General features: G+C 38.0%; 1 protein-coding gene across 1 annotated transcript in view; it reads right to left on the bottom strand.

The window, feature by feature from the left end:
- The window catches only part of DYNC2H1 (dynein cytoplasmic 2 heavy chain 1), a 362438-nt gene that overhangs the window by 46304 nt on the left and 302544 nt on the right, over nucleotides 1-13590 (bottom strand). The window contains 1 exon segment of the mRNA XM_030560509.1: nucleotides 3079-3288. Coding sequence (XP_030416369.1) covers nucleotides 3079-3288 — 210 coding nt within the window.

Raw genomic sequence — 13590 nt, 5'->3', positions numbered from 1 at the left:
TTACCTTATAATGACTTCCCTTAATTCACAAACAAACCAAACAGCTTCAAAACATTGAGGAAAGTGAACTGTCAGTTATCTAAATAAACCACCCAACCTATCCTAAATCCATCCTGGATTATTTGTGTTGACGAAGACTGTTGGGAGCATAGAACCTCCAAAAGAAGACAGAAAGTAACCGTTACCACCATAAAGTTCCCAAAATGTCTTGTGGAAAAGACAGACTAAATTATGTCTCATGGTCTGACAATCCATGCTCAACTGGCACTGAGGTAGTGATTTTCCAATATGTGCATTTGGGGAGACAGATACAGCAGGCTATGAGCCAAAGTAGTCTTGGGGGTTTGGGTTTGGAACAGATGGGTCCTAGGGTATTTAAGCCTGGAATAGAGTTTATGTTCTGTTTAATACTTCTGATCATAAAACCAAATCTCAGAAAGGGGGTAATGTTCAACTTATACAAAGCATGTGTTGCCTTTTGTTGGAGTAGAGCATGGACTCCCCCAATGTACAGGAATTTATTTCACCAAGCAGTAATTCTAAATATTTTGAATATTAATAGATTGTATATTGTAATGCAAAATGCCTGACTAAGTTGGCTGAAGTTTGTACTGAGCATTAGAAATTGCTCTAGACTAAAAAAAAATTTAAAAATATATGATGTGTTAATACATTCATCTTACTGCTTATGGATAGCAATGCAAGCCTTATTTGGTTTGAGTTGCACTAATCTGGCAACAAGTGCCAATATATAGAGAGAACTGTTGCGTTTACCACTGTGAAACAGCCAAAAAATAGAGAAAAGAGGCAGCATTTTATACCAAAACATATTTTCTAGGATATCCTACTATCAAAATTATTTCCAATATGCTTCAGTTGTAAATGCAAGTTTCACTAAAAGGGGTGTGATGCTGTATGACTGAAATATTATCATTTATATCATTAACATTGTCACTGTTAGACAACTGCAACAAAATTTGTACAAAGTATATCATGTAAGGTGTTAACAGAAGAGATATGATTTTCTAAATAAAATTATCCTTTTTAAATCAATGTATCATAACTGTAGCTGAAGTTATGAATATTGGCTATAGTCTGTATCCCAAATGTGTTTGTTTCTAGAGTGACACTCACCATGTAAAATCTACAGTGAAGCCAGACAGCTTTGTATTGATGGTCCATGAAAGGCAACTGACTCTCACAGTGGTCCACAGAAGAAACTCATTCTGCCCAAGATGGCTCTTCCTGCAGACATCTTGGCCTGCAAGTGGCCAATGGCTGCCTCTGGGAGTCAGCAAGCCATATAAGGGCATGTGATTTGCTCATGTGATTGTGCACTCCATCTTGTGCCCGTAACTTTCCACAAATTGACTGCGAGCTTTGTTTGGGACAGTAAAATTCCATCCACATGGCAGAGGACATAAAAGACCCTTGAATCATCTCCATGTTGCCTCTTTCCTGCTCAGATTCTCTAGACTATGGACTTTCCTGCTCAGATTCTCTAGACTATGGACTATGCAACTAAAAGGAGCATTCAAATCTATGAACTGAGGACCTTCCAAGCTTTTGGAAGTTACCAAAGACTTTAGAAGCCAATAGTCTGTAACATCGCTGCTACAAACCTGAGATAAGAACTTTGCAATTATTGTATGTATATGATCTAGTAACCATTTTAACGATCTTATTTTCTCTTATAAATAAACCTTTAGATTTTAGTTACTAACAGATTGTCAGCAGCGTGATTATTGAATAAGATCTAAGTTATATATTGACCTGGCTATACGGCTGATCTCTTAAGATCAGAAGAACCCTTTGTTTAATAAAATTCATTTTCAATAACCACTCATCATAAAGTCTAGTGTCTATATGGTGAAATACATACTGGAATGCCTAAGGAGACTGCATTTTTGACTTCTTGTTAACCAGTACGATGAGACAGAAGTTTACTTTTGTTATTGGCTTGATATAGCTAATCACAGAATAACCACCAGCCTGGGGTGAGTCTGCCCTAATTCTCAGCAGTTTGACCTGCATCTGGCATCCTCAGCTGTGACCCACTGAGGCATGTTGACCGGGGGGATAACATGAATGATTTAGCTTGTGAGATTTTATGGGATTTGAGTTGGAAATGCTATTCCAGGATCATTAATTCTACCAGCTCTGTATATCCTTCATAAAGAAAGTTCAGCTAATGTGCATAATATGCTCAGAAGCCCCCACTTATTGTTAAAGCCAACTTTTTTTTTAGTTTTCATTCTGAAAAGCCACAGTTAAGTTTAAGCCTTTAGATGGTAACAACATTTGGTGCTAAAACCCTGAATCAGTTTTGAACTATAATTGACCATAAGGTGACAGGCGACAAAGACTCCTGTGGCACCTTATAGACTAACAGACATATTGGAGAATGAGTTTTCGTGGGTGAATACCCACTTTGTCAGATGCATGTGGTGGAAATTTCCAGAGGCAGGTATAAATACGCAGGCGAGAATCAGTCTAGATATAACGAGATTAGTTCAACCAGGGAGGATGAGCTCCTCTTCTAGCAGCTGAGGTGTGAACACTAAGGGAGGAGAAACTGGTTTTGTAGTTGGCTAGCCATTCACAGTCTTGTTTAATCCTGAGCTGATGGTGTCAAATTTGCAGATGAACTGAAGCTCAGCAGTTTCTCTTTGGAGTCTGGTCCTGAAGTTTTTTTGCTGCAGGATGGCTACCTTTAAATCTGCTATTGTGTGTCCAGGGAGGTTGAAGTGTTCTCCTACAAGTTTTTGTATATTGCCATTTCTAATATCTGACTTTTGTCCATTTATCCTTTTACGTAGGGATTGTCCAGTTTGGCTGATATACATAGCAGAGCGGCATTGCTGGCACATGATGGCGTATGGGTTCCCTATTTGATTAGGAATCCCCTGAAGCATCTAATCTACTCTTGTGACAATTTTAAACAAACCAACCAAACAAAAGGTGAAATGTATATAAGTGTCTGAATTTAGCTGACTTTTGTTCAATGTCATAGTTACAGAGTAAGGATTTATAATGGTTAGTTAAATGTATAATTTCTTTTTTCAAATATTAGCTTACCTTCTGGTTTAATAAAGCACTCGCTAGACTCTGTACTTCAGAACTCAATAGTGAGGTGCCTCTGATGACTTTACTGAGAGCTGCAAGTGACTGATGGACACTTTGCACTAGGAGAATGGCATTGAATTGTTCAAGAATAATGAATGATAAGATTGGGGATCCTTGTTGCTCAGTAGGAGGAGACACCTTCTGATGAATCAGGTTGGAGTTCTACAAGAAGAATGTAGAATGCTTAATTAATAACTCAAAGTGACAACTATATTATACTACATATTGTTTTCTTTATACTCTCATTCATGATCATTTACTATTTGTAGTATAGAAGTCCATAGTAGCATTGTGCTAGGTGTTGTACAAACACAACAGTAAGAACAGTCCCTGCACTGAAGAGCTTACAATCTAAACAGACAAGGAAGACAAAGAGTGGAAAGAGAAACAGACGCATAAAATAACTTGCCTAAAGTTACAGCAGGTCAGTGGCCAAGCCAGGCATACAACTTAAGTCTCCTGACTCCAAGTCCAAGATCCTATCCGCTGGACTTTTGTGTCTTTTTAATGTGAGACGGGATGTACAGGACATATATTCCATTGTGTATATACAGTCCTATTAATATTTTTCTCTTCATTCTTTTTCTATGTCACTGTATCTTTATTTTTAATAATATGATGAAAGGTTTTACCATGGAGATTCTTTATGACAATGTTAAAGTGGAAGCACTAATTAGGAATGGAATATGGACTCTGTGTTTAAAAATAAAGGGCTGGGGTCTGTGTGGTGGGGGTCGGGTCAGGGCAGGGAGCTGAAGGGGATATGCCCCTATTCCACCGACCCCTTCCCCAAGGCCCTGCCCCTGCTTCTTCTCTGCCTCCGCTGGGAGCAGTGAGCACACTGACTCTGCTCCTTCGTGACCCCCTCCCTCGCAAGAGCCATCAGCTGATCGGCCAGCAGGGAGGGAGGGACGGAGAGGCGGAGGAGGTGCAGGAACCCAGCACACTACGGAAAGAGGCAGGGGAGCCGGCAGGACCAAACTTTTGCCCCTTGCCCCTGCCCCCATGTGTGGGGGAGAGCAGAGGGCGGGGAAGAGCAGGCCAGGCCGGGCAGGATTTTTAATGACATGCTGCTGCCTGCCGAGACTCCAGCAGGCAGCAGCGTGCCATTAAAAATCGGCTCATGTGCCGTCTTTGGCACGCATGCCATAGGTTGCCGACCCCTGTGTTATACCTTTCTCTGCTAAACTGAAGATCCTATTATTAAATACTTTTCCCCATGTAGATACTGATAGACTGTAATAAAGGTACCCCTTCTCTTTGTTACTCTCTCTTTGTTAAACTAAATAGATTGAGCTCCTTGAGTCTATTAGCTAAAGTGAAGTTAATTAAACTAGGCTGATTTACACAAGCTGACGATTAGGCCCAAACTCTTACATCTTACGAAAGTGGAACTTTCAGCCATGCCTTTCACATAGCTAAGAAGTGGTACTGGTATCAATTGTCCCTTCATTGTAAGAAAAACTTCTTGGGGAGGGTGTTAAGCAAGCAACAAAGGAATTAAAACTAGGAGGGATAAAATAAGATGGGGGAACATATCCTTATAAATACACTTTCATATAACAGGTAAATAAAATAAAGGTATTGCTATTAAATATTGCCAGTCTATTTCTTAGTACAGTGCTGTAAATATACTTAACAGTATTTAACTGTATGTTGGGGAAAGAACGGGTACAAGCTGGGCTGATAGGTACTGATTCTCAGCCTTGAAGATGTGTTCGAGATGATCATGGTATTAAATATGACATAAGTTGGGGGATGCTTGGATCTGAGTTTTTGGGTTTGGATTATTTTAACTATAGAAGCCACTTGCAAAGTTCAGGTCTGTTTTCAGAATTTGAGTATCCTCAAAATTCTCTGGTATTTGCAGTTGGGATTTTGATGTAGATCTATCTCCAAAGATCATGTTTGGCCTTGAATTATCAGAGTCAAAAAATTCCGCTTCTGTGAGGAAAGTGAGAAAATTGAAATTCAAATAGGCTACAGTAAGAGAATTATACTGTGTAAATCTGTAATACAGATTTTACTAAAACAAGGTTTTAATGCTCTAGTTTTAAAGCAACTAATTACCTCTTCAGTAATGAATGTTCTTAACTTTTCATAACCCTGCAAATCACTTTTAAGTAAAGTCATTAACAGACAATTAACAGACAATTCTGACATAATTTTCTAAGGATCTTGACTGTTTAAAAATGATTCATTGCAATCATATTACTAATAGATAATGAAATAGAAAATGGAACCAGCAAGAATAAAAGGCTCTACTTAAACCATTACTGTATATCAATCAGAATTTATCATTCAATATGTAGGCATGGAATAAGATCAGACATTTAACTAACTGGTATAGTGTGTGATAGCTCTAGAGGACGTATTCTGATTTTCACTGTGCTTGGGCACTAAAATAAGGAAATACAATTAGGTTTATTGAGTTCTCAAGATCAGTTATATACCATATGAAAAAGTGGTTTTCCTTTTCAGTACATTTACTGCTTGATTTCAGAAGATATATCAGTCTTGCTATAATTACAACTCTAATGAATAATAATATTTTATTTTTATCTTAAACAGTTTCAGTTTTATAGTTTATCCTGTGCTATGATGCATACAATCTACCTACTATATTATGTTGAAATATTTGTAGTGCTGTGTTTTATGGAACAAGGCACAAACTAAGTTACATTTCCAAGTACTTATCTCTTTCCTAGAAAATGAAAAAGTACGCAAACTAAATTTTATTTCACACTGACCTTCCCTATGAAACACTGAAGGAGAGCTAATATTCTGGTATTAGTTCTTCACAACTTAAATGTAAAATGTGTGAAAAGTCTTAGAGGTTTTCATGTTTTCAAATACCCATTTATCTTTATTTCACACTTTTGTTTTCAGTTTATTTTAGAGCTATTCACAATTCACATTTATTCATCACTTGACTTATTAGCTTGAGGGATATTACCAGTTTGTAAATATTATTGTACACGCAGATTATTACCCAATGCATATTTCTAAAGCAAATGTTCTGAGATAACCAACTCAACTCATTGTAACAATATACTGTACTGAATCTTAAACATGGGATGAATAAACTTTATAAAATATTTTCAATAAGCCACATATACCTCAAAATCACCATTTTGCTAATTTGCAAAATATTTTTCTTCATATTATCATTTCCCATTGATTTCCTAAAGGTAAAAAATTAGAGAAGTACCCACTGTGAAAATGAATAGAGGCCCTGGCTTTGTTTAAGTTAGATCAAATCAACTTCTAAATCCCTCCCGTGGCATTCTGCTTTGCAGTCCAGGTGACTGTCGACTTTTGTATTTCATCTGTGCCCACAAGCACTAAAAGTCCAACAGGATCCTTGAATGTCACTGATCTCAAGCTCACAATGCAACTAAAGGATCTGTATGGCCATGGCTGGCAAAAGAATAAAGGGACATGGAATCATAGTTGCCAACAAATAGAATAAAAGTCTTCAACAGACAATTAAATAAAGTTGATTCTTGATGAGAAATCTGTATAATAAATGCCCAGTATCTGAAAATTTGGCTTTACCTATATACACCTCTACCTCCATATAACACTGTCCTTAGGAGCCAAAAAATCTTACTGTGTTATAGGTGAAACCGTGTTATATTGAACTTGCTTTGATCCACCAGAGTGCACAGCCCCCTCCACCTCCAGAGCGCTGGTTAACTGCGTTATATCCAAATTAGTGTTATATCAAGTGGCGTTATATCGAGGTAGTGGTGTACCTTAGATTTCATATCAATTAGGAAACAATTATATTGTAGTTTACTTTTTCACTTTAATGTATTTTGCGCAGCCCAACCTACTGAATCTATAAATCTAGACTTACATGAATGTTCATGATCCAAGATTGTGCATGATGAAGAAATGCTTCTGGACTCTCTGGCTTAACATAGTTCTTTGTCTTTATTCAATATTCAGGCATAAGAAGAGAGACAACCAAAGACAGTGTAACATTCAGGCTCTATTTCTTCCTTCGCATATAGGATCCTATCTTATCAAGCACTTCCGAAAAGTAAGTTCTCTAAGTTCCTAGACATTACCCAATTCAAAGAATACTCTAAGCTTCCCATCAAAGGGTGTGTCTATCATAACAATCTTCTACTATTCCCTCCCAAAAGATTCCCCTTTTCCCCACATCATTTGTCTCTTGGGCTCTGGGATTCCCCAGGAATCCCCAAACCAACTTGTTATTACATGTATTCTGCCCTATTCTACTGCATCACCAGTGAATTTATCGCAGCCATGCCTGAGAACTAAACAGCTCACCAAAAGAAAATAGTGTGAGCAACCTGTTTTCCCTTTGAGTTTTGTGTTTTTTAATATTACTCGTATGGGGAGGGGTCAGAAATGCATTTGAAAATTAGACATGAGAGTGAAGTGGGCAAGTGGAGCAACTTGTAAAGAACTGCTGAAGTTAAATGTGCTCTTTCTAATCCAAAATTAGGGTATATTTGTACCTTTAATCTCAAATACCATTTTTATGTGTCTCATATCCAACTGAGCATAATTTTGAAATCTTTCATCAACTTTTCTGTCCATCTTTGATACCTGCAACATTGCCTCTATTTCACCTTTGCTGAAATCTCCACAGTTAGAGGAGTTTCCCTTCACTCTCTCCCCTGGTTCTTGTCACACAGACAGAAAGCAGAAGATCAGAAGCCCAATGCAGGCAGTACAGTGTTTATTGGGATTAGTTTCAAGCAAGCATATCCACAGCTCTAGTGCCGCAGAACCTTGTTTTCCAGTGTACCGTTTGCCTCCCCCACCACTTAACAGGCATAAATATACACACTCGTTCAACCTCTTTCAATTTATGGTCATAAATGGTTCTGTTTTGGGGAGTTGTGAGTCTGGGGTCTTCATCTCACCTCTTTTGTATCCCATGGGAAGGGTAAGGAGTGAGGTTGTGTACTGGTTAAGGTTAAGGTTTTCTTTAGCTTTTAGTGTTTTTTATGCCACCCCTCCCCCACACCCTTGTCCCTCCTAACTGGTTACTTGACCTTTGCTTGACAGAGGAGCCAAGCAGCCTTTCAGTGTATGCTCATATATTACACTTCCACCATGTCTAGTAACACTTTCACTGTTCTTATTTGTTCCCATTATACTAAGAAACTTGTCTGGCCAGGCAAAACCACCACACACAATGTCTTTGCCCTTTGTTCACACATCTTAGTATAAAATATACAAGTATACAAATATAAAAATATCAAAAATAAATGGGAAAACTCAATTCTATCTCAAGAAAAAAATACAGGCCTGAATCTTACATTATTACTAGCACTCCTAACATCCACCTATACTTCATACCCTTTCACCTAAACTATTCCAACTCCTTTATCACTTCCCTTCAGCCATTCTTTTTCAGATGTGTATAAAGTAGGATAATAAAATTGCTTTCTTATCCAAATAACTTCACTGGCTTCAAGATCCAATTTATATTTTTTCTTGTTTTCACAACTTAACATTGACATATTGTAAGTCATAGAACACACAGAAATATAGGGTTGGAAGGTACCTTGAAAAGTCATCAAAGTCCAGCTTCCTGAACTGTTGCAGGACCAAGTAAACCTAGACCATCTCTGACAGGCGTTTGTCCAACCTGTTTTCAAAAACTTCTAATGATGGAGATTCTACAACCTCCCTTGGAAGCCAATTCCAGAGCTGAACTACCATTATAGTTAGAAAGTTTTTCCTAATATCTAACCTAAATCTCCCCTGCTGCAGATTAAGCCCATTACTACTTGTCCTACCTCCAATGGAAGTTTTTATAACAGCCCTTAATATATTTGAAGACTGTAACCAGGTTTCCACTTAGTCTTCTTTTCTAGCTCTTTCCCTGCTAAGTAGAGGACCTATTTCACCCATCTTTCTCTTACACTTAATGTATTTAAAGTAGGGCTGTCGATTAACTACAGTTAACTCACACAATTAACTAAAAAAAAATAATCACGATTAATTTTTTAAATTGTGATTAACTGCAGTTTTAATCACACTGTTATGAATGTTTAGCATATCTGGCATGTAAATATCTTGCAATGCCAGCTACAACAGTGTCACGCTAACACCTGTTCTCACTTTCAGGTGACACTGTAAACAAGAAGTGGGCAGCATTACCTCCTGAAAAGGTAAACAAACTTGTTTGTCTGAGTGATTGACTGAACAAGAAATAGGACTGAGTGGACTTGTAGGCTCTAAAGTTTTACACTGTTTTATTTTTGAATGCAGTTATTAAGTGAATTGAAAAATACTATCTCTTATTTTTACAGTGCAAATATTTATAATAATATAAAGTGAGCACTGTAGACTTTGTATTCTGTGTTGTAATAGAAATCAATATATTTGAAAATGTGAAAAACATCCAAAAATGTTTATATAAGTAGTATTCTATTATTAACAGCGTGATTAATCGCAATTAATTCTTTTAATTGTGTGACAGCCCTAATTTAAAGAGCCATCTCTTACTATCTTTTATGTCTCTTGCTAGATTTAACTCATTTGGTGCCTACGCCTTTCTGATTTTGTTCCTGCATGCTTGTGTTATTCATTTGTACTCCTCTTCAGCAATTTGTCCATGTTTCCATTTTTTGTAGGATTCCATTTTTAATTTCAAGTCATTTTATCTCATGGATTCTTTGCTCACTTTCCCACTCCCTGGTCCCTCTCTCTTCATTTAGCAATGATCTATGTCTCCCACAAAATTTCCTCATTCTTGGAAACAGAGCAGTTTTCCTGTAATTCTGTTTCATTGACTTTTCATGTAATTTCAAATCTTAGCTGAAAAGATCTTTGCCCCTTTTGGTATAATAATGATTACTTGATAATTTCACTCTCCCTCTGCAATTACCAATTTTTACATAACTCTGGAATTGTATTATTTACAATTACTATTACAATTTCTAAAGCATTTAGAGTATTGCACAAGAAGAAAATATTTTTGTTTGGTATTTTATTCAATGATAGGTGTATTTTGTCTGGCAAATAATCTTTCATGCAAGCTTACAGTCATAGAGTTTAAAGCCAGAAGAGATCACCAGATCATCTAGTCCCGGGGTTCTCAAACTGGGGGTCAGGACTTCTGAGGGGGTCGCGAGGTTATTACATGGGGGGTTGTGAGCTGTCAGCCTCCACCTCAAACCCCGCTTTGCCTCCAGCATTTATAATGGTGTTAAATATATTAAAAAGTGTTTTTCATTTATGAGGGGGGGTCGCATTCAGAGGCTTGCTATGTGAAAGGGGTCACCAGTACAAAAGTTTGAGAACCACTGATCTAGTCCAACCTCCTGTATATAAGAGGCAACCAACACCACCTAGCAGCCGCACACTAAACTCAGCAACCAAATTTAGATAAAAACATTACAGCTCATAGGAAAATAGACTATTATGTAGCACAGCAGAGAACAGGAGGTACTGAGAAGCATCAGCGCCCGAGTCCCATGCAATAGCACAGAATTGATTAAGTGAGATATACCCAGATAATTTCAGTAAGTGACCCACACAGTGCAGACAAAGGCAAAAAAACCCTAAGGTCACTGCCTATCTGACCTGGGGGGAATATCCTTACTAACCCCAGATATGGCCGTCAGTTAGATCCAACACATGAGAGCAAGCAAAGCCAGCTAAGCACTTGAGAGAGGAAATTCTCAGTGCCACCAGAACCCTGGCCCTTTCCACCCAATATTCCATCTCCAGCCATAGTATCTGTGATGCTTCAGAGGAAGGAGACTCAAAACACCCAGAATACACTGCAGGAAAATCCCTTCCTGATCCCTATAGGTGAGCGCTGAAGCCCAGAAGCATGAGCTCTAAGAACATAAGACAAACTGCAATGGACACCCAGGGCTACTGAGCCCTGCCTCCCACCAGCTCAAACAACCCCCTCATACAATCCCAGTCATAAATTTATCCAGCTCCCTCGTAAAAGGCCTTAAGTTGTTTGTCCCCCACAATATTATTATGAGGTTGTTCCAGGACTTCACTCCTCTGATGGTTAGAAACCTTCTTCTAATTTCCAGCCATAATCTCTTCATGGACAGTTTAAATCCATTTTTCTTATGCCAACATTATCCTTTAGCTTAAATAATCCATCACTCTCCCTGGTTTTTACCCATCAGATGTATTTACAGAGAACAATCATATCCCCTCGCAGACTTCTTTTTTCTAGGTTACTTAAGAGAAGCTCTTCCGGTTTCCTCTCATACGATAGGCCCTCCATTTCCTTGATGATCCTAGTTAGCTCTTCTCTGCACCTGTTCCAGTTTGAATTCACCTTTCTTGAACATGGGTGACCAGAATTGTACAGAGGAATTCAGATGGGGTCTTACCAGTGCTGGTCACAATGGTATTAATACTTCTCTATCCGTATAGGAAGAGCCTTGCCTGACACACCCTAGGAATTCAGAGTTGCCATTTTCATAGCTGCATCATACTAGAAGCTCATCATCATCCTGTAATCTATCAACACAATGCAGGCCACAGAATCTCACCCACCCACTCCTGTAACAAACCCTAAATCATGGTTTGAAGACCTCAAGCTGCAGAGAATCCTCCAGCAAGTGACTCGTGCCCCATGCTGCAAAGGAAGGCAAAAAACCTCCAGGGCCTCTGCCAATCTGCCCTGGAGGAAAATTCCTTCCTGATCCCAAATATGGCGATCAGTTAAACCCTGAGCATGTGGGCAAGACTCAATTTCTCTTCAATTGTTAATCTACATTTGAATTGTTCCAAGGGCATAAATTCACTGTTCTGAAAGCAGCTAATGATAGTCTAAAGCCCTTTGCCCACTCTCTGAAATAAGCTTGAAACTTATTTATTGCAAGACAGCACAAGATAAGTTGCAATGTACTATACTTAAGAATTTCTGTCTCATTTTTTAATAGGAATAGTAAGAAGCTTAGATTTTGTCCTGGGATGATTCAGAAGTGGCACTGGTTGGTAATGTAGATAAAGTAATAAGATGTACTGTATGTTGTTCTATGGAAAGCCTTTCAGATCTTCCTTGTAGACATGGAATATAATGACTTAATTCCAGTGGCATTCTTACTTGAGCAGCAAAACTGTAATTTTCATCTAGGATGGAAAAGTTCTCCTTTTTTCATTAGGCAACTCCATTGTTAGAAGATTAGTCCTTATTTGTTTCTCTTCTACAAAAGAATATTAGATACATTTATCATATATTTTTATGTTAGTGAGAGAGTGGTTTATTTTCATGAGGTGGATGAGGCCCTAGAGTGTGGAGTGGGGAGAGCCTTCCTTTTAGCTAGATCTTTTGTAAGAGTAGGAAAATGTTTTGAAAAATCTGTGAATTTACTGGAACATTAAATCCTGAATATTTAAAATCATTTGGGACAACTTAAGTTCAAAGTCAGGGTGTAGACTTTTCCTGGATACTTACACACCTATTTATGTCTATTTCAGATTTTCCTCATCACTTCAATAAGTTATTGAAATGGGGAAAGGTTTCAGTGGGGAAATGAGGAATAAATGGAGTTCAGATAATAACACTGCAAATAAGGATATTTTTTGTTTAAGTGATCCAGTTTTAACACCACGTCTATCTAGATTAATTTTGATTGTTATTGCTGGTACTCATTACAAAGGAAAGGGGATGCCTCTAGGTGTGTTCTTCTGTTCATATAGACTATTCCTAAAAGTTTGCAGTCACATTTTGGATTGTGAGTGGTCTATAAGAAGCACGCTGTATAACAAATGCACCAGAGATTTTTCAGAGCTGATTTTGGGCACACTGCCTACCAGGGGAATTATCAAAGCAGAATATGGGCTGTGTTTGTGTTTTAAAATTCTGATCTCACTACTGGCTGCCCAGATACTGGAATTTGCAAAGGCTCTCTGCTATAGGCAGTGGTCTTCTGTTGCTTTTGTTACCATACTGTTCAGTGTCATTCAGGATGCTTCAGCAATTGCCTGCTTGGACAGTGGAAACTCACAAATGCCTGAGAAGTCCCATAAATGGAATAAGGGGAATAGCTAGTTACTTATTAATAAGTGCTAATACAGTGGCATTTCACCAGTGTAGCAGAAATGGAATATGAAGATATTCTACATAGTATGGCCATAATTTTCAAAAGTTTGGAAAAAATTAAAATATGGCTCAACTTTGAGTAAGGCACATTAAGCGTTTTCAAGGCCATTGTCTAGCCACATCTAAGTTGCCAGAGCACAGAGTGCTCAGTAAAATTTTCAGCTGCGAACATGAACATATTTGCATGTTCAAAGCTGACTGAGAATGCTGACTAGTTGAACACTGGACATTATAAAGATTTCCCAATACTTCCGGTTATAAAACCCTGTTTCTAGCTACTTACAACTGCCAAAATTTAACAATTCAGGCTGCAATTTTACATTGTGGGTATCTGCCTCAGGATGAATTTGTTTGGATTTTTTTCTTTATGGTACTCTAGAAGAACCAAA

Source organism: Gopherus evgoodei, chromosome 1 (assembly GCF_007399415.2).
Source record: "Gopherus evgoodei ecotype Sinaloan lineage chromosome 1, rGopEvg1_v1.p, whole genome shotgun sequence".
Lineage (NCBI taxonomy): Eukaryota > Metazoa > Chordata > Testudines > Testudinidae > Gopherus > Gopherus evgoodei.
This window is presented reverse-complemented; position numbering and strand designations above follow the sequence as displayed.